This window comes from Cervus elaphus, chromosome 9 (assembly GCF_910594005.1).
Source record: "Cervus elaphus chromosome 9, mCerEla1.1, whole genome shotgun sequence".
Classification (NCBI taxonomy): domain Eukaryota; kingdom Metazoa; phylum Chordata; class Mammalia; order Artiodactyla; family Cervidae; genus Cervus; species Cervus elaphus.
Window position 1 is genome coordinate 61839781 of NC_057823.1, and position 27726 is coordinate 61867506.

At 45.8% G+C, this 27726-nt stretch overlaps 2 protein-coding genes across 2 annotated transcripts; both read left to right on the forward strand.

Moving 5' to 3' along the window:
• The first annotated feature begins 1705 nt into the window (after nucleotides 1-1705).
• Nucleotides 1706-11154, forward strand: GRPEL2 (GrpE like 2, mitochondrial). Its single transcript, XM_043913237.1, has 4 exons — nucleotides 1706-1998; nucleotides 4215-4368; nucleotides 5605-5686; nucleotides 7934-11154. Exons 1-4 carry the CDS (start codon nucleotides 1925-1927, stop codon nucleotides 8296-8298), a joined length of 675 nt encoding a protein of 224 aa, XP_043769172.1. The 5' UTR covers nucleotides 1706-1924; the 3' UTR covers nucleotides 8299-11154.
• A 2489-nt stretch (nucleotides 11155-13643) lies between these two features.
• PCYOX1L (prenylcysteine oxidase 1 like) lies at nucleotides 13644-26395 on the forward strand. The gene is made up of 6 exons (XM_043913238.1): nucleotides 13644-13985; nucleotides 18451-18657; nucleotides 20137-20311; nucleotides 22186-22397; nucleotides 24877-25017; nucleotides 25455-26395. Exons 1-6 carry the CDS (start codon nucleotides 13661-13663, stop codon nucleotides 26111-26113), a joined length of 1719 nt encoding a protein of 572 aa, XP_043769173.1. The 5' UTR covers nucleotides 13644-13660; the 3' UTR covers nucleotides 26114-26395.
• Nucleotides 26396-27726: the final 1331 nt, after the last annotated feature.

Consider the following 27726-nt stretch of genomic DNA (forward strand, 5'->3'; position numbering starts at 1 on the left):
GATTATCAGACTTCTAGTATCACTGTATCCTCAGTGGGGGTCCTTGAGCAGGTTCACCAACCTCTCTGAGCCTGTTTTCGATGTAAAAAAGAATCATGATCACTCCTTAACCCATGTTTTCCTAAGGCCAAAAGGAAACAGAAGGTTGCTGATTATAACACACTTGAACCAGGCCTTGGATAGAATATAAGGATGCAAAAGACTCCAGCTTTCTCTTTATGGAACTCACAAACAAGCAGAGAAAAACTATGACTCAAATAGCTACAGTACAAACGAGCCACGCTAAGGTGAAGATTCAGAATGGTGAAGGCACACTGCTCCTTCCTTAAAAAACTTTTTGACTTTAAGGACTATCCAGTAACTAGTCTGGCAACTCCAAGTGTCCACAACCCCAATTACCAGTCTGTTCTCACAACCTGTCAATTTTCCATACTGAATCTCTCTAAAATTCACTCATGTCTTCCCATCTCCACTGACAACATTCAACTTCATTAATTCAACAAATACTAGGGCATCTACCGGAGAAGGAAATAACCACCCACTCCAGTATTCTTGCCTGGAGAATGCCATGGACAGAGAAGCCTGGTAGGCTGCTGTCCATACAGTCGCAGTTAGACATGACTGAAGCAACTTAGCATGCATGCATGCATTGGAGAAGGAAATGGCAACCCACTCCAGTAGTCTTGCCTGGAGAATCCCAAGGATAGAGGAGCTTGGTGGGGTAGCAGAGTCAGACACGACTGAAGTGACTTAGCAGCAGCAGAGCATCTACTGTGTGCCCCTACTGTACTAGAGGTCAAAAGTCACAGCTGTGAACAAGGCAGACACTCTCATGAAGCTTACACTCAAAACAAAAACCAAAAAACTGCTGGCTATACCTAAAATAGTAGTTACTTTAGATAAGGTGGTTACAAACGTCTCTCTGGTGAGATAATCCCAGGACAGAACACACCCCTTCCCTGCATGGACCCGTCCAACAGCTTGTCTCCCCACCTTAGACCCAATCTCCTCCACACTACGGTCAGTGACCCCTTAAACACGTAATGGCACTGTAACGTTGAAGTTCTTTAGACAAAAGGATTTTGAACAGCTACATTAGGGCACTGTTCCACTGTTTATTAAATATGAACAGACCAAAAAAAAAAAAAAAAAATCTCTGCCCTAATGGAGTTTACACATTAGTGAGAAGAAATGAAAAAATACACATTTCGAACCACAGTAAGTAGAGGGGGAAGGGGGAATTGGCGAAAAAAGCAAGTATGAGTGGTGAGAGATGAGAGTCAGGCTTCGACTTTCTTTAATTCCTCACAAGCCCTGGCTCTAACCACCGTCTTGTGTTGCTCCTCCGCCTCCTCCAGTACTTTAGTCCCTTACTTGCAAGGCGCTCCTTTTTGACTTTGCAGATGCTGTTTCCTTCTACCTGAACCACTTGCCTTCTTTTTTCATTTACTCGTTATTCCGCTTTCAGTTCAAACATTATTTCCTCTGTGAAAACGCCCCCAAACTAGGTCATATCGTATTCTAGGGTTCCACAACCCCAAGCCCCTCACGTTTAAATAAGGGTCATATTTTGACTTTATATGGTGTTTGCACTTGTTTGTTGTGTAAAACTTCATGTAAGCTCCTTGAGGGTACAACTGTTACTCCCTGTGGTCGCCGCGTATTCCGCGCCTACCACTGAGCCTATTCCCTTGTCACAGGAAACCAACCTACCCGAGGAACACGCCGATGGCCGGAAGAGTTGCGTTGCTTATAGACCGGGTAGGGAACTGCCCAGGAGCAACCCGATAAGTGGCGTTCCCATCCGGGGCCCTAAGAGAAAAACGCCCGCGAAGGCTGATGGGAAGCGTGGTTTTTGAAGGGAGCGTAGCTCGTCATTTGGAGCAAGTGCGCATGCGCTGCCTCCGTATGCCGAGGTGGGAACATGGCCGCCAGGCTCCTGTGGGCGGTCCGGCGGCAGATGCAGCCCCTGGCCTCGCATGCCGCGTCCGAGGGCAGGTAAGCGAGGCAGGTGGGGATTGGGAACTTGAGGACGATGAGGGACGAGCTATCTGAAGGGGAAGTTTGGGGCTGGAGGACGAGGGAACCTCTCTAACCTCTCGGCCGCTACAACTGGGCGCTCACGGCCCCATCTTACAGAGCGGGAAACTGAGGTCCACAGCCGCGCCTCCTTGTTGGGCCGAGGTACGTTGGAAGATCCGAGGTCACGCCCTCGGAGGTGGGAATTGTTCTGACTGAATGGGGACGTACCCGTCCCGCCCCTTTCTCCAGCTTTGGTGCCTACAGGTGAATTGGGATTCTCTCCTAGCCTCCTGTGTGAACATAATGGGGAACCAATATCTGAGCTTCACTTTTCCTGTAGGTAAAAGGAGGGCGTTGGACTTTGCCAAACGGCCATTCCACCTGCCTTCAGGAGTTTAAATTCTGGTGGCTGCTTTTACCCATCGATTGCAGCAGCTTTTTTTGATCACTTATCTTGCCGATTGCAGAACTGTGGGTAGCTCTTTTTATTCTCCCGTTTAATTGGGGGAAACTATGGTTTAGAAAATTTGAGTAACGTCTCCAAACTTAAATACTCAAGAAGTTGTGGAATTCAGACTGAAAACCCGTTAGGACTATAGAATCGGCCCTTTTAAATTAGTGACCAATGTTCATTATTATCAGGGACGATTCCCTGTTGACAGTTTCTTTACCAGAAAAAGTAAACATTGCTGAGTAGGGGGATGGGTAAGGTTGGATCTCTGAAAAGTAAATTACGGTGATATCCGAAAATTTTGCATAACTATTTGTAGCCTTTTTTACCATAACACACCTGACCCAGCACTAGGGTGAGAGGTTGAATTCTGGGTTTCAAGCTTTTTCCCCCTAATCTTTTGGGCAGTTTTTGGTGTAGGGAAGTGATCGGGAGCAAAATGGTTCCTTCTAATAAAATTTTCCCCCCACTCCAGTTCTGAAAGAGTAGCAGTTGAATGAATCCACCACAATTCCCCTCTTTCTCATGACTTGGGCCCTGGCCATGTTCCCTTCAACTGGCCCTGAGGATATTTTGACCTATTTTTAATTGGGTAAATGTTGTTTTTTAGGACTTTAGGAGGAAGGATCTATTTCACCCTGTTTGATGTGGCCCAGATTTATGGTGACCACATTTTCTGAACTGAAAATTGGTAATCATGTATAATTTGACGTAAGATCATAATAACTGAATTCAGGACTAGCAGGAAAGATAAAAAGTAATCTTGCCCACACCCTTATACTGATGGTTCCCTCATCCCTTTCTTGAACTACACTCCTTTACTCCTACTAAGCGTTCATTTAGATTTCACCTCAGTGGCCACTCTTCAGTATATGCCAGTTTATATAAATAAACTATTTGTTTTAAAGACCTTTCACACCCACAGATTTTCTTGATGGTCTTACTTCAAATTAAATTATGAGTACCCAGGAGGTGTAATGGAAACTTCCTTGTACAGGGGCTTCAAAACTGCTGCAATCCAAGATCCACAAACCCCTACTCTAAAATTTTTATGTAAACTGAACTACGTATCTATATGATCTATTTCATTCACCTGTTCACAGTCCACAACATAGAGTAAATGTCAGTTTTTGATTGATTTGATTTTACGTGGTAAGTTCCCAACTCATTTTCTCTTAATGCAGATTCTCTTCGATAAAAGCCTTTTACTTAGAGCTTGTGATCAAGAAAGCTTTAGAATTCTAGGTCTCACTCCAATTTGATAAGGTACCTTTACTGGGGTTAATTTTCCCCATTTATAAAATGAGAGACTGAACCTGAACTGTATGGCTTTTTGTTTTGAATTCTTGCTTCTGGCATTGTCCTGCTGGTTCTAGGTACTATAATTTGGTGTTCTCTTGCTGACTTTTGTGTCCCCACTTCCAGCTATTTCTACTGCCTGATGCTCAGTATCCTGATTCAACAGAATACTAACTATGTGATCTTGAGCAAGGCATAAGCCTCTCTGAACTTTGGTTTTCTCATCTATAAAATAGGGATGATAATAGTATTTATCTCACATATTGTGAGATGAAAAAATGATTTCATAAAAATCTTGTCAGCTGTGTCTGGCACTTAACAAGTACATTATAAGTGTTTGTGTTGTTAGTGAAACTGAAAGCACTTTGTCTAGAGAGAGTCAATCTGGGAAGCATTCCAGTCTCTGAACTTTGTTGTAACTTTGGCTGTTTGTCATGGCTAGGGGATGGCTGCATCCTTTCAGCACTGCCACTCAGAGAACCGCTGGTGAAGACTGCAATTCTGAGGACCCCCCTGATGAACTGGGACCCTCTCTTGCAGAACGCGCCTTAAAGCTAAAAGCTGTTAAACTGGAGAAGGAAGTCCAAGATTTAACAGTAGGTAGATTTTATATTATCTGTTCATATAGTCTGAAATATATATCATATTTTCTATTATTTGTTTATGTTACCGGTAATCACATCTTCTCTCTGGCTTAAATACTCACATAGTTTTTTAAGTCAGTTTTTTAAACTGTTTCCTCTAATTAGCTCTTTACTCACTCTTGTTAGATATACTGAGCAAAATAATCTGTAGTAGTTCAAAAACATTACCAACTACATATACTCATCTTTGTTCAGTTTCCTGGTGTGTCACAGTACTTAGATATATGATATTTTGGTAGTTTCAATGGAAGTACAATGCCTGGCATGTAGTAGTCACTCAAATAAACATTTGTTGAATTAGTGTGGTCATTTATCATTTTATTCTGCCAATCAGACTCTTATCTGGCTTAATGTGCCAGTACTGTACTGATAGATTTTGAGAAATAGAGTAATTCCAAAGCAGGACCACCCAGAAAGGGCAATGAGGTTAGAAAGTGTGTCTTATGAGAGTACTGAAAGGAACCAGGGATTATAAGAATGAAAGAAAAAAAAGACTAAAGAGGCTAAATAATTGCCTTCAAATAGATGACATATTTTTATTAATACATATTTATTGGCTGTGCTGGGTCTTAGTTGCAGCGTGTGGGATCTAGTTCCCTGACCAGGAATCGAACCTGGGCCCCTTGCATTGGGAGCATGGAGTCTTAACCCGGAGAAGGCAATGGCACCCCACTCCAGTACTCTTGCCTGGAAAACCCCATGGACGGAGGGGCCTGGTGGGCTGCCGTCTATGGGTCGCACAGAGTCAGAGATGACTGAAGCGACTTAGCAGCAGCAGCCGCAGTCTTAACCACTGAACCATCAAAGAAGTCCCAAGATGACATACTTTTAAAAATTTACTCTTGGTTGTCCTAGAGTTTAGTTCAACAATAGAAAGTTGGAGGGTGGCAGTGTTGGCTGAAGATGAAAAAGAAAGCTTTTTCTGAAGATAATGAGCTTGAAAACAGTTGTTATGGGTTCAAATTGGAAGCGTAAATGACAACCTGTCAGAACTGTAGTAAACAGAGATTGCTGCTCTGACTGGGAATTTGGAGTAGCTGATACAAGATTCCTACACAACTCCTAATGTTTTTGTTTATTTTTATAAAAATCTATACCAAGGGTGAAATTTGTAAAATAAACAAAAAGTTTCTTTTCTACCATAAGCATTTGTTTTCTCATTATTTTGACTTTGCTTCTGATGCTCAGGTGAGATACCAGAGAGCTGTAGCTGACAGTGAAAATATAAGAAGGCGAACCCAGAGATGTGTAGAAGATGCCAAGATATTTGGTGAGAGATTTATTAATAATACTTTTTAGTTTAGGGCACTTACTAGCAGTTCTGCACACTGAACTTAGCAAAAAACACATCTGGGTCCTTAACCAGCCTATACTGTACCCTTCCAGAAAACCCATAGGTTTTATGTGCTGCTTATTGGGAATGTTGGAAAATGAACCATTTGCTGAAATAATGTTTGCCTTTATTTTCACCAGAATTTTGTTATTTTTCAAGCATGTACAGTTATCATTCTAGTGCCTGTATAGGCACTTCTGTTTTAACTATTTAATGAACAAGTGAAGTGAATCATTAATCAGAAAAGAATCCAAAGAGCAGACACATAGGCAATCAGAAATGCTAAAATTTGCTTCATCTAAGCAAAACTCGTCTGTATTCAGAATGCAGTAACTAACTGTGTCTCCACCAGACAACTTTCACAACCATAGACAAAAATCATTTGTGTTACTCTCACTGTTGTACAGCTTGATGAGTTACAACTCAAAGGCTCAGACCACATGGAATCAGATAACCCTGATGGCTGTGCTAGATCAAATCTCTTTTTTCACTGATGGCATTGAATAATCTTTTTGGTTCATTTCAAAGTCTCTCAGAAATCTTTTCCTAAATGCACCACATCTTGTTCCAGATCTGTTCATGAAACTGTTAGTTGAATAACAGAGATTCAAGGGTAAAAGGCAATCTTTGATGACTTGCTATACTCACAATTTTTTTTTCATTTATTAGTTGGAGGCTAATTACTTCACAACATTGAAGTGGGTTTTGTCATACATTGACATGAATCAGCTATGGAGTTACATGCTATACTCACAATTTAATATGGAGCATTACACTTTTACTGCACATAGAATGGAGTGCCCGAGGGGCCCTTGGATACAATTTAGTCCAGTCTCCTCTTAGAGGCAAGCTAGAAAAAGTTATTTGACATCAGATGTAGATATGAATCCATTGATCCCTGATCCCTAATCTATTTTTCTTTCCCTTGTATCACTCATACTCCTTCCTGTTCTCTGGATTTTATCTGCTGTTTATACACAAGATTCACTCCATTCGTGTCCCATCCAACCCCATTCCTTTGGCTTAGCCTTCTGATTCTCATTCACTGCTTTAGATACCATGTTTCAAGACTGAATAAATACTAACCCCGAAATTGTATTCCTAAATAACTCAGTACTGACCCCCAAATGTGTTTCTGATATTTCATCCAAGTTTTAGTCACATATTTCCAACTATCAGGGCTCAACAAACTGAAGCCTTTCCATCCAGACAGTACGTACCTGGGAAATCTCTCCTCTGTCATTATCTCTCTTATTGGCTGCATGTTTTGATACAGGGCCTTAAACTTGTTCCTGGATTAAAACTAGATCAACAAAGTCCTTCACCACTCACCAGCTCCTACCAGGGCTTTTGTGTTACCACACAAAAATGATATTCCTTATCATTTCTGTAAGAAAAATGAAGAATGCTGCATTGGAAGTAATGAGATTTCTCAACAACTGAGTTAACTTTTATAAAGTTTATGTAATTCTAAAAAAATTAGACAAGCTTAATGGCCTGTCTCCAGCAGACAGAACAGAGTGATTTCCTCACAAACAATAAGATATAACTTTGTAGCAGGCATTTAGAGACTTAACTCATCTATGGAGTATATTTCTTTCCTGTTCCTGTTTAGCTGATCCTTAAGAATAAACCACTCCTTTACTCCTCAGCACAGTCTTCTCAACTCCTCTTTTATTCCCCTATCAATGAATGTCTTCTTCCTATTGAGAATACATGCCTTAGCACAAATGAGACAGGCAGGAATTTTCAAAATATATGTTAAGATGAACAACTCACCTTTAGTGCGTTGTTCAGTCACGTCCAACTCTTTGCAACCCCATGGACTGCAGCATACCAGGCCTCCCTGTCCTTCACCCCATAGATAAAAGAAGCATATAAAACTAAGTCAAGTTTTTAAAAAGACAGGTTTCTGAACCTTTTGTAGTCTTACCTAGTTCTTGGGTTCTAACAGTCTTCTCCATCTCCTAGGCAGCTTCCTAGTCATATGTCTTCTAAGAGAAATGTTGGCTCATCAGTTCGGTTGCAAGGGTAATCACTGGTGATGATCCTCAAATCCCATGTAGCAATCTTTGCATTTCCTGGGGTACCTAGTATACCAGCCACCTCTTTGAGCCTTCCCCAAACTCTGCCCTCAAGAACAGAGTGATTTACAAACAGTAAGAGTATCTGGTTTCTCTGTAGGAATTCAGAGTTTCTGTAAGGATTTGGTGGAGGTTGCAGACATTTTGGAGAAGACTACAGAGTGTATTTCTGAAGAAACAGAGCCTGCAGACCAGAAGCTTACTCTGGAGAAGATCTTCCGAGGATTGTCACTTTTAGAAGCAAAGCTGAAAAGTGTGTTCGCCAAACACGGCCTGGAGAAGATGACACCCATCGGTGACAAATACGACCCTCATGAGCATGAACTCATTTGTCACGTGCCAGCTGGTGTTGGGGTGCAGCCTGGCACCGTGGCATTTGTAAGGCAAGACGGCTACAAGCTTCATGGCCGCACCATTAGACTTGCCCGGGTTGAAGTGGCAGTAGAGTCTCAGAGAAGACTGTGAAGCGGCCCAGAGGAACTGCGTGTTCTCCCAGAGTGCAGCCACCTGTGATTCCTTTATTTATTAAACTAGGTTCGTATTGTACATGAGGTACTTCATGTGATCTGTTTTGGATTTAGTCATATTGGCTTTATTTCTGAGATACTCTGTTGATTTAATGTGACCTGTTTGGTCTCATCAGAAGTCTTGCCATTGGGCATTTGAACAATGTGACAAGTGTTCCTGTGGCCTTATCAAAATGTGTTTAAGAAAATTATTTTAAAATTGGTACTCTGATGACTTTCAATCCAAAATGTTTTTTAAAGGTGGAAATGAGTGTATGTTTATGTGTTTTCAACTAAATGTTCATTTCTAGTCCCTATAACAGAAATTGTATAGGATCTTGAATTTGGTGGGAAGCGGAGGTGGTAGGGATTGGTTTAACATTTGGGTACTGAAATGATAAAGCTTTACAGCTGTATGAATTTGAATCATTTGGATTGATTTTTATGCACATAGATTTTCAGAGCCTACCCTTTTCATTTTATTTTTCTTCTAACCATCTTTTGTCCTTGTAGTTCCTGCCAGATGGACTTCATATTCACACTCATTTCCCTTTTTAAATCCCATTTACAAGGCTAAGGCCTCAGGAAAGACTTGGAAGACAGAGATTGGCAAGAAATCAAGATACCAGGTCCCTTTCAAGCAAGTATGGCCAAGAAACCTTGTGCTTTCCTTGCTGAGTTGTCTTCAAATTATTTTCAGCCTCCTTAGGTGTATAATCATTTCAGGGAAATTGAGGCAGTGCCAACAGCTAATGACCTAAGCTGGTCTATGCAAGCAGTTTACCACAATTTCTCTTTCCATTGGCCCTTAAATCCTCTGCCACTTTGTCAGATTTATCTTGTGGTCCTTGATTAGATTATGTAGGGAGGTAGTCAGGACCAAAAAATGTTAGGTTCTTATGATTCCTCATTTCATTTAGTTACGCTGGGTTTGGAGTTTTTGTTTTGTTTGTTTTGGGGTTTTTTGGGGGGGCTACTCACAATTTACTACCTCTCTTACATTGACTAGCTTTATATCCTAGTTTTTTTATCTGTCTTATGTCACATGTAAACATCTAGCTCCCCTTTTATGTACGGACCTTCTAGAGGTAATGAGCCTATGTGTATATTTTTTATTTCAGTCTTATAGATAGTGTTCTATAAAAAATTTATTCAGTAAATGAGTTAGTGAATGAATGATATATATATCAAACATTAGAAAGGAGGTCTTTATAGATATTTTAATGCTAGGAGCCGCCTTAATAATCTAATCTCACCCTTTCAGTTTCTTCAGACTATGTGAAAACATAGTCTTTTTAGGACTGGACTCAAAGAAAAAAAAAAATCTCTAAAACTAGTAAACTAAATTTCAGTGAGAACTTAAGTAAGAAACAACTAGATATTAACTTCAGTATTTAAGATTCAACAGTTCTATAATGAACATGCAAATATACCCCCAACAGAAAATTAAATGTTGTTAAGTGTCCAGATTGTCCAGGTTTAGGTTTAAGTTACTTTCCCATAAAATAAATCCATTTCTTCTAGAACTGTATGACCCCATTCTGTGGGATGGTGAAAGAGCCTCTTAGACATCTTAGATAGTTATAGCACACTACACAGATATGCATCAGCAAAACCATCCCCTAATGGGTACTACCACCTCCACCAGATTTAGACACAAAAAAACAAATACATACTTCTCAGATGCAAACAAAAGACTGGTGGTGAGATTTAAAAACCAGAACCTCTTGGCCTTCCACTAAGTACATCCTGTAAATATAATGAGCAGTCAGATTTCACAATGGGAATATGTCTTTTTTGCCTTCATTCCTTTAAGAATGACAAATATTGACAATAAGAAAGTGAGGCAATTATGATTTTCCATTTGTTCTTGGATCACTAGCTGTTCATTACAAATGAATTAGAATAACCATAATTTCAGGTATGGAATGTTCTGATTACTTGAAGAGTTTTTCAGTATTCTTTGCAACCTCCTGTTTTAGCAAGTAGATTGAAAATAATTTTAGATTCTTCTATTATTCAGTAGTTTTGCAGACTTAAAAGTATAAATTTAGAAGCTGGAGCTGTAACAGAATCTCAAAAAGTTGAAAGGCTTTCAGGAGCCAGCGCAGCATAACAGAGCATATGCTTAGTAAGCATCAACTCAAACATAGTTCCCAGCCTAGTCACTTCACTCTTCTAAGCCTGCTTCCGTGTTTGTAAAATAGTTATAATTCTCAACCTATTACGAGGATTAAATGAAATGTGCAAATTGCCTATTACAGTAGGCCATCGAATATTTATTTTTATTGCTTTTTATACACATTGTTTTTTGTATGTTTTCATAGTTGCCTAAAGTCTAAGGGAAGGGGAAGACTGGTGCTTGACTATAAAAAAATAATTGTAAGTTAATCAGTCACAGTGAATTGTTTTCCTTTCAGCTTCTGTTTTTTGTGTGTGTCTGTTTAAACTATAATGAGGAAGTCTACATTTTTAGACTGGAGAAATAAGGTTTTTTCAGTGCTCTTAATTATTTTCATCTTGATGGTAAAGTAAAAAGATATTACTGGCTTGTAGATGATATGTGTAAGGAAGCTTTGGCTCATACGAAGAGGGACCTTGGTGTCTTAGTACTTGGATTTTATGAATCTTTGGTGGATTTTCCTTACCACTATAAAGGAATCATTCAGTTTGTACTGACATAAGTTACGTGGTGCTCTTTCTTGGCAAAGGATTTAATAAGTGAAGAAACGTCCTTAAACACTAAGGCAAAATCAAAGAAGACAAAGGTGAAATATAATCTTCGGAAACAACATTAATAAAACCTTAATTGAAATTACTGTTTCGTGTATTTACTGTCTGTCTGCCAGAATCATATTGTGTATTGACATGGTCACTTCACTGACTGCTGACCGACCTTGTTGACACTCAGTGGAGGGAACTTGGGGTCTCACAGCTGCCCAGGCAAGTGGATGCAGTGCAGGCATTTTGCCTTGGTGTTGAAGCCTTGTCTTTTTTTACCTCCTTGACTTGCTTCCTTCTGATTTCTATGTATTTCTTAAATCTGGACTCCTATTTATTTCTGCCTTTCTGTCTGGCACTGCCTTATATTCTTGTGCTTGCTTCTTGGTTCTAATCATCTTACCTGCTTTAATCATTTTACTCAAACTGCAGAACTTCTGACCTCTCAATCTGATTACTGGCACATGGCCGCCTGCTTCCATGTGCCCTTCCCAACCTTTGCCTAACCTTGTCTTTACCTCTGCTTCTTCACTGGCTTCCACATACCCAGCCTCCTGGCTAAGTGCCCCTCTTTGTAGCCAGCCTTTCCTGTAGTTTTGGCTTTGCATTTTCATCATTCTTCCCACCCTAGCTCCATAATCCATTGTTCCCCACATTCCCAGAGCTAGTTGGCAAGTATATCCTTACCTTACTCTTGTCCATTCTCAAATTCACTGGAGGTTTTAAAGCACAGCTTTGAAATCTCCTTGAATCTGGACCAGTAGATTATAGGAAGGTGACACTGCTGGTTTCTGACCCATACCTTCCTGTCTCTGGATGCTCACTCTTGATACCTAGCCATCAAACCAAAGAGCCAACTCAAGTAACCTGTGGAGTAGAACCAAGGGCCATGGCTGAGCTTTTAGCTGACAGCCAGCACCAATCTGCCAGCCACGTTAGTGAGCCATTTTGAAAGTGGACTCTCCAGTCCCCAGTGGAACAGCCCCATCTGACATCACATGGAACAGATGAGATCTCACTGAGTCCTACCCAATGTGCAGATTTATGGGCAAAAAAAAAGTGATTGTTACCTTTAGCCACTAAGTTTTGGGGTAGTTTGTTATGCAGCAATAAATAACTGCTGGAATCACCCAACCTCACTCTCAGTCTCACTACTAGTTGTTTTGTACCTTGGCCACCAGAATTATGGCTCCTTGGTTTTCCTCTTAAACAGCTTTTTTGAATTTGTCCTACAACTTTGATACACATGGATTGTGGGATTAGAAGAATTTTTTCCTAACAGGAAAAAACAGAGCTGTAAAATCTAGAATTATCAAGGACCCTAAAGTTGGCTCAGACGGTAAATTGTCTGCCTACAATGCGGGAGACGTGGGTTCAATCCCTGGGTTGGAAAGATCTCCTGGAGAAGGAAATGGCAATCCACTCCAGTATTCTTGCCTAGAGAATCCCATGGATGGAGGAACCTGGTAGGCTACAGTCCATCAGGTCGCAAAGAGTCAGACACCACTGAGCGACATTTACTTTACTTACTAAAAAGCAAAGTTGAGTTTTAATATGATTTTACCCTATTAAAAAAATACTGCATGGATCATACTGTTAGCACATAAGAGAACATGGCACAACGTGATCAATGAATGCTTGTTTTAAAAGATTTAAGGGACTTCCTGGCATTCCAGTGGTTAAGACTGCTCCCAATGCAGGGGGCACAAGTTGGAATGCAGATCACATGCCACAGAGTGAGGCCAAAAAGAAAACAGTAATTTAAAGGAGTATCTTGAGTCTGATTTTGCATTTTAACACAAATATTGCCCAAAAGTGTTTTTGTTTTTTGGGTTTTTTTAATATGGGAAATGCATGTTTATTCATCTACCATTTTACTAATAATCCAGTTTGGCCATGTTAAGACTCACAAAGTTGGCTGTAATCTCAGCTCTATGCCCTTTTACTCTTCTCAGAGTCCCTTCTATTTCTATTCTTAGCCATAATCTGGCTGCATACACACGAATTTTATTTTATTCTGAAACTCATCCCCAATTTTATTTTCTGTGAGAGGAAATCTGTCCTTTATAGTGTAAACTAGCCATAGTGAAGCTGCTTTTGTTTCCTTAGAGGGTGAAAATGGGGCTTATCTCTTCCTTTCTACCATTCCTCTCCCCTCTAAGAGTGGATGAAACTCTTACCTTTTGTTTTTGAAGTAGAAGGCAGAGACACAAACTGTGTATCAAAGCTGCAAAGGCACGTGGTAACTAACAGCAATCTGGAAAGCATCTGGCTTTGTTTCAGCATGCTGAAACAAGTAGCCTCTAGCATCCTGGCTGCATGGTTGGTCAGCAATTTCCAGCACTTGCAGACACTGCCAAGTGGTTTCACATCCCTTATTTCACGTGATTGTCACAACCACCTAGAAAGGTAGAGCAGGAAACTGAATGAGACAGAGAAGGCACGTTACAGAGCTACTAACGCTCAGGGGTTGGATTTGAACGGAGATCGTCAAAGCTTCAGTTTTTTCTCGGTCATCAGCCTCGCCGGAGCTGGGCCTGGGTCCTGATGCTGAGCACCCAAAGCGCGCACACCTGCGCCGGAGCAGGACAAGCCAGCCAATGAGGAAACCGCATCCAGGAGGCGGGACGGAGAAGTTGCCAATGACAGAGCCTGCCCCCAGAGAGATGCGGCTAATGAGGGCCTCGTGCCGAAGAGGGACTGCCGCTTGTCCAATAAGAAGCTGTGACCAGCGAGGCTGGAAGGCGGAACATCCAGTTGGGCGCTGGGGCGGGGCGGGGAACCCAGCGCCAACCCGCCAGTGCCCGAGCCCCGGCGTGCTGCCCCCATCGCTGCCCGCCATGGCCCACGCTGCCCGGCTCCTCGCCGCGCTGGCCGCGCTCCTCGCTGCCGCCGCTACAGGCGATGCCCGGCCCAGTAAAATCGGTGCGGGAAGGACTGGGTGGGGTGCAGATCTGGGGAGGGCTGCGAGGGAAAAGGGTTGTCAGCCGGGAGCAGCTGGATGGGGGAAGGGGAAGGCAGCTGCTCGAGGGAGGGGTCCTCGGCAGAGGAGCTGGGTGGAGAAGAGCCGAAGCACTGCGACTGGGCGAGGAAGGGGGCCGCAGTAGGCAAGGTGCTGATGGGGAGGGAGGCGTGGGTCTGTGTCCAGGGCTACCTGGGGTAGAAAAGAGCCTTGGGGCAGGACTGGTCACTGATCTCACCAGCAGGTTCGGGGGCATTGAGCATCTGCCCTCGACCTGGCTCTTTGCCAGGTGCCCCCAGGACTCTGGCCTGTCTGGATGATGTCATTCACACAGGTTTATTGAGGGTCGTCTGTGTAGCAGGCACTGGTCCATAGTTCCTGTCCGGAGGAGGAGAGACTTCACAATACAAGGAAGTTAGTGCTAAGGCTGAGAAAGACTGTGAATATAGAGGAAGGGCACTCACCGCAGTCTTTGTGGGCTCTGGGAGGGCTTCCAGAAGTAACATCTAAGCCAAAAACCTCATGGAGGGTAGGAGACAGTTTTAGGAGAGACAGAACCCATGATAAGTCCTCTGGGGACAGATTTGCTGAATGACAAAGTGAGGAATTTTTCACAGTAGTCTTCTTATTTATTTGCCTTTTTTTTTTTTTCAACATTTTATGTTGAAAATTTTCAAACCTAGACCAAAGTTGAAAGACTTATACATTGATCATCTCTTTACCCAGCACCTAGATTCTGCGTTAAGAAACTGCTACTATATTTATCACAGACCTATCCCATAGCCATTAATCCATCTTACATTTTAATGCTTTTCAAAATAAATTGCAGGCATCAGGACATACTGCTAAATACTTGATCATGTATATAACTGACTAACATTCCATATTTGTTTATACTTTTTTCCTCTTAACATTTGTCATTTTGACTCAACATGAATCAAAGATTTCCAAGTCCCTCATATATCAGATTTCTGTAGGCAGAGATGCTGGGTTTCTGGTGTGGGAGCAGAGTGCCTCTCATTGGGAGGGAGGGCTGCCCCATGGGAGTGCCACAGACATAATGGGGCCAGTGCAGTGCTAAGGTCTGCATTACCAAACCCCAGCTCAGGCCATAAAGGATTAAGACAGGCTGAAGCGTGCCAGAAATCAATTTAGGACTGAACATTTAGGGTTTTCAGAGGAGAGAGAATCCTGAGAGCCAGAGTGGAGAGAGAAGGCCTGATGAAGGAGATGGATTTGGAGCCAGGCTTTGAAGGATGGAGAAGAAAGGCAGGCAGGGTCTTGATGTGCAGGGCTCCAGCATCTCTTGAGAAAGGGCAGCAGAGCATGGCATTTCCCAGTGACCACTGAGGAAGGGGCAGGATCTCCTCACAGCTCAACCATTTCTGCCAATGCAGAACTTGTTGCCCGCCTCATTCCAGCTGGCCCTACCCACCTCACCCCAGGCATCATCAAGGCAAGAGACTTGGCAATGCCAAGCTTCCTGCAACTTTCTTGATTTTCCTCAGTGCTCTTATCAGAGCTTCTGTTCGTCCTTGGTGGCTTGGGCTCTACCCATAATGGGAATGAGGAGCTTCCTATTAAGATGGCATAACCCTCAGGCTGCTTCTTGATCAAATCTGAACACCTTGGTGTGGCATTGGACCCTTTAAATTCCCTTGTAATTCCACCCGGGCCCTGCTCATGCTGTTCTCTCTGCAGAGAATGGGTTTCTGCTCACTGGTAAAACCCACTGTCCTCCAGGATCCTGATCTACATTGCTTCCCTTGTGAAGCATGGGGCCCACGCTCTCAGGCAGACTTCCTTGCTTCCTCAAGATTCTCTGGAATCCTGCTGTTGTACTTGGTCACGCATTGTCATTGCTAACTGCATGAATCTGTCCTCTCGTTCCCTGCCCATGCTCAGGGGGTACAGGGCCCTCTCTGTTTTATTCATTCTATGTGCAGCAAATCTTACCACAGACTAGAGAGCAGGTGTCAGGTCATTGGTGTTGAAGGAGCCAGTTCTTAGAGAGTCGAGGTCTTCTGCTTCCCTATAGCCTTTAGGCAGCTTCTAGGTCTTGTGATAGCAATTTCTCTGGGCGGGGGTGGGGGGGGGGTGATTCAGGGCTTTGTCAAAAGTGGAAAGGGTGGGAAGCACTTGGTTTAAAAGGTTAAAGGGTATCCTTGGAAGCGGCTTTGTAAACACTGAGAATAAGGAAGTAATTTTTTCTTTCAAAATGGAATAGTGAGCTCTACTGCCTGCCAGAATCTGGGGACATAGGGACCTGCCCTCAGTCCTTGACAGATCATTTGAGTAGTGTCCCACGGACCAGGCCAGGGTAAGGAGAGTATGCTGTGGGAAAGTGCAAGAGGGACAGTTGTCTTAGGCAGGTCAGGACAGCCAGCTAAGAATGACATATAAGGGCCACAGAGGTCAGCAAGGCAAAAGATGACAGAGCATTTCTGACAAAGGGAACAGCATGGGCAAAGGCACAGGCATGACAGGGTGTCATCTCTCTTCCACAGCAAAAGAAGCTGAGGCAGGGGACTAACCTGGTGGTCCAGTGGTTGAGACTCTGTGCTGCCACCACAGGGGGCGCGAGTTCTATCCCTGGTCAAGGAATTAAGATCCCGTATGCTGCATGGTATGGCCAAAAAAAGAAATTGAGGCAGACAAGAAGGTGGAGTGTTGCAAGGTTGAGGCAGGACACAGAATAAGTAAATGGAGACCAGATCATAAAAAACCTTGTAGTTTTGCCTTCTTGACAAGAGTTAGTAGTCTTAGGGTCCCACAGGGGTCTGTGTGTGTGTGTGTGTGTGTGTGTGCTCAGTCGTGTCCAGTTCTTTGCAACCCCATGGACTGTAGCCCACCAGGCTCCTCTTGCTTCTTATCCAAGCAAGAATACTGGAGTGGGTTTTACCATTTCCTCCTCCAGGGGATCTTCCTGATCCAGGGATCGAACCTGCATCTCTTGCACCTCCTTCATTGGCAGGCAAATTCTTGACTACTGCGCCACCTGGAAAGCCCACCATGGGTCTAGTAAGGACAAATCTCCTTCTCTTTGGTAGGTTACTAGACTGTCAGGTGAGAGGAAAGCTGTGTCTTAGGTACCTGGTGGGCAAAAACTGTGGGCAGCATGGCTGTCCGGCTCAGGAGCTCCACAGCTGCTTCACTATCCTCTCAGTGCTGTGTGATGATTACTGTCTGTTTGATCAGTGGTTCCTAGTAGCAAGAGCCCTGACCAGTCACACGCTCTTCTCAGTGACTTGGATCAGAATATTGATGGTATATGAACTAAGTTTGCAACTAAGGAAAGAAGGAGGAGAAGTGAAGACAGTGGGTAAGACCCAAAAAGATGTCAAAAAGCTGAAACTATAACAAGAGTCCAAAGTGAAAAATAGTGCCCTCTATGGTGATGAGTTATCTGTCACAGGCTGAATTCCAGGCTTGACAAACATGGATATGGAAATGACTTAAGTGTCAGGTGAGAAGTTGCAATAGACCAAGGGTTGGCTGACTGCTTAATTTAAAGGCCAGAGAGTAAATATTTTAGGCTGTGCTTACAGTCTCTGTTCCAACTTTACTCAACTCTGCCTGGCATGAAAGAGCCATAGCCAATAAGCCAAAGAAAGGGCATGGTTCCATTCCAATAAAGCTTCAGCTTGCAAAAACAGAAATCTGCCTTGATTTGGCTCTCAGGCTGTAGTTTGCCAACCCCTGGATTAAGGAGTGGATTCCTAATACTAATCTAACCTAATCTTAGTAATTTAGTAACTAACCTAAACTTAGTAACTAATCTTACCTGGCAGTGACCAGGTATTCACCAATTCATAGTAAAATATGCCTGGTGGTTCAGATGGTAAAGAATCCACCTGCAATATGCGAGACCTGGGTTCAATCCCTGGGTTGGGAAGACCCCCTAGAAAAGGGAACAGTATTCTGGCCTGGAGAATTTCATGGACAGAGCAGCCTGGCAGGTTACATACAGTCCATGGGGTTGCAAAGAGTCGAACACGACTGAGTGACTTTCACTTTGACTTTCAATGAGTTTGTATAAAGTTAGATTTATTCCCTTAAATAAATTTTGAGATTCTTCCCTGCCCCTTTGCTGCCAACTTGTCTTTTTCTTTATAAAATAAGGGTTATAGTAGGTGATAGTTTGCAGGTTGTACTTTGCTGTTTATTGATAGCTTTACTGCCTGGCGAATTCCATGGATGGAGAAGCCTAGCAGGCTACAGTTCATGGGGTTGCAAAGAATCGGAAATGATTGAGCAGCTAACACTTTACTAAGCACTAGTCTACAGATTTCCTTTCTGAGATGTTAAAAGCCTATGAGATGCGAGTACCTAGGAAACCACTGGCCCAGGAGACTGAGAAGGAGTGACCCACAGTCTCACGCGCCTGCTCTGTCTCTCCTCACGCCTGCCTCCTGGGCCTGATGACAGCTGTTGTTGGAGCTGGAATCGGGGGCTCTGCTGTGGCCCACTTCCTCCAACAGCACTTTGGCCCCCGGGTGCAGATCGACGTGTTCGAGAAGGGGACCGTGGGCGGCCGCCTAGCCACCATCTCCGTCAACAAGCAGCACTATGAGAGCGGCGCCGCCTCCTTTCACTCCCTGAGCCTCCACATGCAGGGTTTCGTCAAGCAGCTGGGTGAGTGCACCATCCTGGGGCTGGCGGCAGCCCTCGGGCCCTTCCCAGGTGACCCTGATGGTCAAGGCCAGAAGGTCATGTAGCCCAATCTCCTCATTTTACAGATGGAGCAGCTGAGACCAGAGAGGGGAAGGAACTTGCCTGAGGTTACACAGTGAGTTAGTTGCAGAGCCTGGATTAGAATTCAGGTTTGACAGCCCCACCCCCAGACTAGTTTCTTTCCCCATCAGGTTACTGCTTCTCAATAATCTATAATCATAATGGCTTCCACATGCTGTGTGCTTGCCAAGCACCTGGCGTCCTTCTGGATGGTACATAGACATTACCTCTAATCCTCCTACCGGCCTGCAAGATGGGTGCTGTATCTCCTCCCAAGGAAACTGAGACTCAGAAAGTGTATACACCTGGGCTAAGGCCCTACAGCTAATAAGTGAGAGAGCTGAGATTCAGCCCCAGCAGCATCTGTCAAAACCACAAATATATATACCACTGGATGCAGAAATTCCACTTCTCAGAAGTGATCCTGTCAGTGTGGTCACAGGCGTACAGAGCAGCACACATGAGGTTACTCATCACAGCACTGTTTGTAATAGTAAAAAGTTGAAAATATCCTACCTGCCCATCCACTAGGATCTGAGACTAAATATTTTTTAAGCACATAGCAGACTATCCAGTAGCCAAGTCCTATATGCCCAGGTAGAGAACACTCTATTAAGATGCACATGTCAGTAAGGTGCAGGCCACTGTGTATATTAATAGTATATGGGGTTGGGTGGAGGGAGGGACAGCTCACAAATGTGTACACATTTATAAGTGTTGGCACAAAATATCTCTAGAAGGATCCTGAAGGAATATACTTACTGGTTGCCTCTGGGTAGGGGAACTTTGTGGTTTAGGGACAGGAATAGGAGGGAAAAAGAAAAACCCATGACTTAGGGCAGGCCCTATAATCTCTAAGCCTCACCTTCCATCTATCCATCTTTACCTGGGGGGTACTGACTCTTGTCCTGCCTCTCCCGAGACTGTGAGAGGATGAAGTGAGATCCGAAGCTCCAGGGCTCTGTCGGGTGTAGAGTGCTGGTGGTTGTCAGGAGCTGTGATTTCTTCCTTGTGGCCTTGCTGCCCCGGGCCACCATCCCAGAGCAAGTGCCATGGCTGTCAGCGCCTGGACGATCCAGGATGACGACTGAATCTCCCTCACTCATGGCTGAGTGGATCCCTGTTAGAAAAACAAATAAAACGGAATACGAGTTTAATTTTCATTTCTTTGTTGACTAGCCAGGCCAGACATCTCCCCAGCACACTGTTCACTGTTCTTGAACAAGCGGCACAGATGCGCCAAACATAGTGTCACCTTCCCTTCGGTGGAGTGATCCTTCAGGATGGCCCTGAATTTAAGCTTCGGGCATTGCTAGGTTCCCCTGGGGTTCAGGGGGGGCCTCTGTCGGGGACCTAAGGGCCTCTTCCTTGTCTCCTCAGGGCTGCGGCACCGGCGCGAGGTGGGAGGCAGGAGCGCCATCTTCAATGGGGAGAACTTCGTGCTGGAGGAGACGGACTGGTACCTGCTGAACCTCTTCCGCCTCTGGTGGCACTACGGCATCAGCTTCCTGAGACTGCAGATGTGGGTGGAGGAGGTCATGGAGAAGTTCATGAGGTAGGGCTGGGCAGAGCCTTGGGGAGGGCCTTCCAGAGGGAGAGAGGAAAAGAGGTGCAGAAAAAACCAACTTGACTATACATTGTCGAAATGGAAAAGGTACTCACTGGGTGTGAGAATTCCGCCCAGGTTCCGAGCACACCCCCAGCATCAGCAAGGGACTTACTTTAGTACAGCGGTACGTGGTCTCTCGTGTTGTCACACTGGCATCCTCTTTCCCGTGGCTGAACTGGTAAATAAAAGCATGGGCTGCAGGACTTCCCTGGTGGTCCAGTCATTAAGACTGTGTTTCTAGTGCAAGGGTCATGGGTTTGATCCCTGGTCAGGGAACTAAAATCCCACATCCCTTGTGCTCTGGCCAAAAAAAAAATCATGGGTTGCAAACTCAGCCACCTTCAAGGGCCTCCCTGAGGTATGAATAAGTGAAGCAGTTTAGTGAAAGGGAAGGATAAGGAGTGAGGGGTCCTGAAGAGCCAGGCCGCATCTGAATGGGCAGCTAGCTCTCTGCTCAAGCCCCTTGTGGCTACATGGGAATGCCAGCCTCACAGGGCACCATCGTCCAGTTTTTCAGAAGAAACTGGAAATCCAATTGTATGTGAAATTAGTTTTTCAGTGCTTGCAACCAGTTCATCTTACAAAGCAAATAAGACATATCTGCAGGCCACAAGCAACCTGTGGGCCACCATTTACAAACTCTTCTGTCCTCCAGACCCATCTAGAACAAACACCTTTCTTTACCAGTTATCTCCTCCTCATGTCCCAGCCCCCTCCGCATCAACTCCAGATAAGAAGGGCAAGTATCCTGTTGTCACTGTGCCCACCCCTCATAGTCCACTCACACACCAGGCTGGTCCCCAGCTCTCCCCGACAGTCAGTCCTTCCAACGGTTCTCCCTGTTTCCCGGCCTAGGTGCAGAGACTTCAGGATCCGACACTTGTTCGTGGCCTCCAGGTCTCCTTCCTGGTTTCTGGCATTTCTCTGCTCTTCCCGCTCCTGTAACTATGCTTTTTATGGCACTTCTTCCTTGTACTCTCCGGGTAGCCCCAAAGTTAGGTCTTCACTCCTCTTTCCTCTTATAGTTTTCTCCCTTGTCAATTTTATCCAAACCCCCAGCACCAAGTTCTCCCTTTTGTGGGAGACAGCCTCTACCTGTGAGTCCCAGTTGCCCCTTAAGTTCCAGACCCACTACCTAAGCAGTTTCTCACTGCTTTCTGGACACCTCTATTTGGGCTTCTTGTCAACAACCAAACCCGGCACATTTACAGAACAGCCCGAGCAGACGCAACATTCCAAAGGCCACCATCCAAAAGTTCATCAGCCGGCGGCTCCAGAAAAATGCCAGTCCTCTAGGTGGGGAGAGTCGTGTGGGAAGAAGACATTAGTGAGGGGGTGAGTGGGAGCCTTGTTGGACCGAGCCACGGGGCAGGACAGGGCAGGCTAGCAGAAAGCATGACAACTTTGGCATAATGCAGCTGCCATGGGGTCCAGTGTGGTCCTAGAAGCCAGGGAAGAGCTGCTGTTGCTGGAGAGGGGATATGTCAGTGGCGGTAGGCATGGCCCACTGCTTGGCAGTCCCAGCTGAGTGAGAAGAGGACTGCATCCTCATTAGGGAGCGGCTTGAGAGGTGATATGATTGTCATTCAGAGGAGCCACCATGTGAAGCCAGGTTCTGGTGGGATCCAAAGTGTTTGCCCTTCTCTCTGGGCTGTCCCTCCAGGTGGGGGCCAGCAAATAGACCAAAGGTCACATAACAAGCTTCCTCTCCTACCCCTACATGGAGAGGAGGGGTGGGCCCCCAGGTGCAGTGACCCAGCGGCAGGTGGTCAGCAGAAAGGCCTTTCTGCACAAGGACTCTGGGTCCACATGTCTCCCAGGATCTATAAGTACCAGGCGCACGGTTATGCCTTCTCGGGTGTGGAGGAACTGCTCTACTCGCTGGGGGAATCCGCCTTTGTCAACATGACCCAGCGCTCTGTGGCTGAGTCCCTGCTCCAGGTGGGCGTCACCCAGCGCTTTATTGACGACGTAGTCTCCGCCGTCCTGCGGGCCAGCTACGGCCAGTCAGCAGCGATGCCCGCCTTTGCCGGTGAGCCTCCAGCCCTCAGCCTGCCCACCTGCCCTTCCCCAGCCCTCCCTGTAATAACCTTACATTTACCTGACTCAGTACATGACATCACCCCAACACCCTTTGATTCTGGCATCTGTCCTCTCAGTTGGCAGGAGAGGGTGTTCACCTCACTTCACAGTGAAAGGGAAGCTCAGATCTCAGGTCCGGGGTGTTTCTGCCACTCCTGTTTGGATTGGTTTCATGATCTGCCCCACTAAGGCCTCTGGGCCCCTGGGTATCCACTTATTAGAGCACTGCATCTTCCCAGCTCATTACTGGGGTGGGCGGGCACATGTATCACCCACCATCTCCCAGTACAGGACACAGATCTGCCCAAGAGAGACATCAGGGCACATCTTCCCCAAGGTGTGGTGACTATTCTGGGCCTTGAAAGATACAGAAGGATTTTACTGGGGCGGTGGAGGGCCGGGGAGGGGCATTCAAGGCCAAGGAACTACATAGGCACACACTGGCCTGCTTGGCTGGGTCCCTCTCCTCTCCTGCCTTCTGACACGGAAGGCCCAGGCTCAGTCCTGTGTCCTCTTCTACTCAGCCTCAACTTGGTGAGGCTCTCACCTACTCTCAACTACTCAGCCTCCCTTGGTGAGCTCAGCCAGTCTTGGGGCTTCAGTTCCGCCCACCTGACTCCCAAACATGACCTCTAGCCCAGACCTGTCTCCAGAATTGCAAGCTCATGTGTCAGCCGTCACCCTTGTGTCCACACTGGAAGGGCTAATGGGCGTCTCAGACTCAGTGCATTCAAACCTGAGCTTCTGATCTTTCCCCTCAAGCCTGCCCCTCCCAGCCTCCCCATAGCTTGGCTGGTAATTACTCCTTTCGGTTGCTCCAGCCAAAACCTTGAATCATTGCTTTCTCTCATATCCTTTGTGTCGTGTGTCAGGCAATCCCATCTGCTTTACCTTCCATGTATACCTAGAATCTGACTGCTTCCTAGCAGTGTCTCTTCCTTGGTCTAAGCACTAACGTCCTTCACCAGGATTGCTACAAGTCTCCTACCAGGTCCCCCACCCTCTGCCTACTCCCTGGCCCCTCCAAGCTCAACACATCACCCAGATGATCCTTTTAAAACAAAAGACAGATCCTGTCAGGCCTTCATGTAAGACTGTAACGGCTCCTACTTTCCTTCAAGGAAAATCCAAAGTCCTTCCAGTGGTCTGCAGGGCCCTGTGTGGTCTAGGTCTCACCATCTCACCACTCACGCACTCCAGGCCAGCCACTCTGGTCTCCTTGCCGTGTCTCCAGAGTCCCGGGTACACTCCCGCCTTGAGGCTTTTGTGTGGCCATCCCTCTGCCTGGAAGAATCTTCCTGGAGAGCAGTCATAGTACACCCTTGCCTCCCATGTCTCTGGGAAGATGTTGCCTTTTCATCGAAGCTGCCTAACCTCTCCTACCCCCAGCAGTCTCAGTCCCCTTGCCCTGCCAGTATCATCTTCTAGCAGGCTACTGAATTGACTTGTTTTATCTCCTCCCACTAGAATGCATGTTTCCCAATGGGAATCTGTCCCCTTTGTTTACTGAGATATCCTTACAGCAGTGCTGACCATCATAGGCACTCAGACCATTTTTGCTGAATAAATGAATGAAAAGGTTTATAATTAACAAGTACCTCCCACATGCCCAGGATACTCTTCCTCTGGCCGCTGCTAGCTCCTTCCCAGCCTTCTGGTCCTGCCTAGTCCCATCAGTGAGACGACCCTGCTCACTCTTTCAGCATCTTGTAGGTATCCTTTGAGATATAATTCATGTATCACACAGTACACGCATTTAAAGTGTAGGAGTCAATGGCTTTCAGAACATTCAGAGTTGTATTTCCATCTGGCTTCCCTGGTGACACAGCAATAAATAATTCACCTGCTAATGCAGGAGCCATGGGTTCAATCCCTGGGTCGGGACTATCCCCTGGAGGAGGAAATGGCAACCCACTCTAGAATTCTTGCTGGAAAAAAAATCCCATGGACAGAGGAGCCTGGTGGGCTACAGTCCACAGGGTCGCAAAGAGCCAGACATGACTGAGCGACTAAGCGTGCACACACATACACCTGTGTCTCCATCACCACAATCAATTTGAGAACATTTTCACTGCCCTCAAAACTCATCCCTATAGCCCTCAGTTCCCCCAGCATCCCCTAGCCTTCCAGCCCTAGGCAACCGCAAATTTGCTCTGTGTTTCTATGGATTTGCCCATTCTGGGCAGTCTATTTAAATAGAATCATACAATCCGTGGTCTTCTATAGTGGCTCTTGCACTGAGGATAATGTTTTTACTTTACAACATTGTGAATTCTATTGTATTCATTTCTGTGTATTGTCTCTCCGAGCCGGAGTTGGGAGGAGTCTTGGCCTGGGACAGAGGCCTGGGTAGGATGGTGCTGGACTCTCCAGCCCCACTGCCTAGAGGTTGAGAAGCCACTGGTTGCCCTCCCTCCCCCTTTGCCCAGGAGCCATGTCTCTAGCGGGGGCCCAAGGTAGCCTGTGGTCTGTGGAAGGAGGCAACAAGCTGGTTTGTTCTGGTCTGCTGAAGCTTACCAAGGCCAACGTGATCCATGCCACGGTGACCACTGTGACCCTGCAGCCAACAGGTAAGTAGACAGAGCTGGGGCCCCGACCCCTCCCTTCCTACACAGTGAACACTTCCACCTCCTCTATCCCTAAAACTCCTCTGCTGGGGTGCAGTTCCCAGCACTGCCAAGTGACACCAGAGGGCAGTGTTGTCCTGATTCAAATGTCAGAGCCAGGAAGCAGAGACTTGCATTCATCTAGCCCCATTCATTTGACCACTGAGGACTCACAGCCTTGCCCATGTTTCCCAGCTAGTCAGCGCGACAGCCAGAGAAAGAGCTTGGGTTTCCTGATTCCGGTCCAGGGCTCGCCCTGCCACCATACCAGCTGACACAGCAGCTGGACGGCACGGCTGCACCCAGGGTCTTGTCCCCTCGCTGCTGGGCCCTGGATGGCAGGTAATGGGTAGAAGCCAAGAAAGAAGTTGACTTTTGTGTTCTCTTCTCTCTCCATCCAGAGGGGAAACCCTTGTATCGGGTCAGGTATGAGAATGAGGCGGGCACGGGCTCTGACAACTATGACATAGTGGTCATCGCCACCCCCCTGCACCTGGACAACAGCAGCACCATCGCCTTTGAAGGATTCGACCCGCCCATTGATGTCGTCCAGGGCTCTTTCCAGCCCACCGTCGTCTCCTTGGTCCACGGCTACCTCAACTCTTCCTACTTTGGCTTCCCCGACCCTAAGCTTTTCCCCTTTGCCAATATCCTTACCACAGATTTTCCCAGCTTCTTCTGTGCCCTGGACAACATCTGTCCTGTCAACATCTCAGCCAACTTCCGGCGGAAGCAGCCTCAGGAGGCCGCTGTTTGGCGAGTCCAGTCCCCCCAGGCCCTCCTCCGGTCCCAGCTGAAGACCCTCTTTCGCTCCTATTACTCAGTCCAGACCGCTGAGTGGCAGGCCCACCCCGTCCACAGCCCCCACACCCCCCTCCCACGGTTCACGCTGCACGACCAGCTCTTCCACCTCAATGCCCTGGAGTGGGCGGCCAGCTCCGTGGAGGTGACGGCTGTGGCTGCCAAGAACGTGGCACTGCTGGCTTTCAACCGCTGGTACCAGGACCTAGACAAGATTGACCAAAAGGATTTGATGCACAAGGTGAAGACCGAGCTGTGAGGGCTCCGAGGAGAGCTGGAAATGTCCAGCCTCTGCTGAAGAAGGACGCCCTTCGCAGCAGCCAAGATCGTGTAAGCCACGCGCACCCACAGAGTCCTTCTCTGACCTCTCCTGTGTGGGTCCCGGTGACCCACTCTCTGCCTTTCCATCTTAAGGATTCTCACAGTGGTTGCTTTTTTTTGAAGGGGGAGAGTAAGAGAAGGGGAAGAACATTCAAGCCAATGTATTCACTTATTTATTTTATCTTTTTTTTAAGAAGAAATAAAAATCCATCTTAAGCTGCTTCTGACTTTGTTTTCTAAGTAGAAGACGGTGATAACTGTGGTAGGGAATATAAGGCAGAGAATTTTGAGTCCAGTTTCTTTATTGTCTACTCCCAACAGGTACCTAAGGAACACCTCCAATGAAACATATGTAACCAGATGGTTACAAATAGAGGGAAGATGAGAAAACATAAATAAGACAGGATAATAGCTCCTATATGTTAGACTTCCTAGATGCAAGTACCTAGTTAAGAACTTTAACTAGACACCACCCAAGTCTTTAAACAACACTGCATATTGGAGGAGATGCCTGGAAGGATACAAGGAAGAAATGGTTACCCCAGCAGAGCTGGGAGCCTAGCTCAGCCTCCTGGCAACCAGTGGGAAAAGGGAAATATACCAGGCCATAGAAAGAGGAACACTTTTTTCTTTGGCAACTAGAAGAAATGACCATTCTGTCCATTAAGAGTCTTGTCTTATGAGAAGACAAGTTCCCAGCTTGTAGAAGGCAGTTGTGCCTCACCCCCAAACATCTACCCAGAAAAGAAAAGGGAGGAAAGATGGTGGTGTGATGAAGTTTGTTGGAGACTGGATGCCCAACTCCTATTCAAACCAGCTAAACCTGGTTCCGAGGAGGGCCCACATCCCCAGGAGGATACCATGCTGCCAAATGACATTGGCATTGTAAATTCCTAATAGGAAAAGTCCCAGAGATCATCCAGCTAACTTCCCTCTTTTCGTAGAGATGGAGATAAAAGCCCATAGTGAGGAACGAATTTGCCCAGTCTCTTGAATTCATACAATTTAAATCCAGAGCTTCTCCTTAAAAGTTAACTGAATTCAGTATAGGACAAAATACCCTTCAAGGTGGCAGAGGCCCAAATCTGTCTGAAGTTGCTCTTACTATGCGGAAGTGATGGTAGTGAAAGAGATGGTGACTTTGAAGTGCACATAGCATGCACTCATTGGTCATTATAGGAAATAGGAAGCCGACACACATCAGTAAGAATACTTTTGGTTGTGGCAGTAGTAAAAGACCAAACCCAAACTAGCCTATGCAATAAAAGGGTCTTATTAAAGTCCAGGCACAGGGCAGGCATTGAGTGTGGTGCAATGCCAGCGTCATCACTTCTTTCATGGTCAGAGATGGCCGCTAACAGCTCCCAGGGCCAGAGGGTCTTCTCTCATGAGCCCTGAAGCAGAGTCTGGGCTCTGGGCCTACTGGGCCCTTACTAAACCAATTCCTGTGGTCACATGAACACCACGTACAGGTGACTTAGGATTTAGCTACTGGACCAGTACCTGGGACACAAGGGATGAGATTAAACTAATCACCTTAGAACAGCCCTG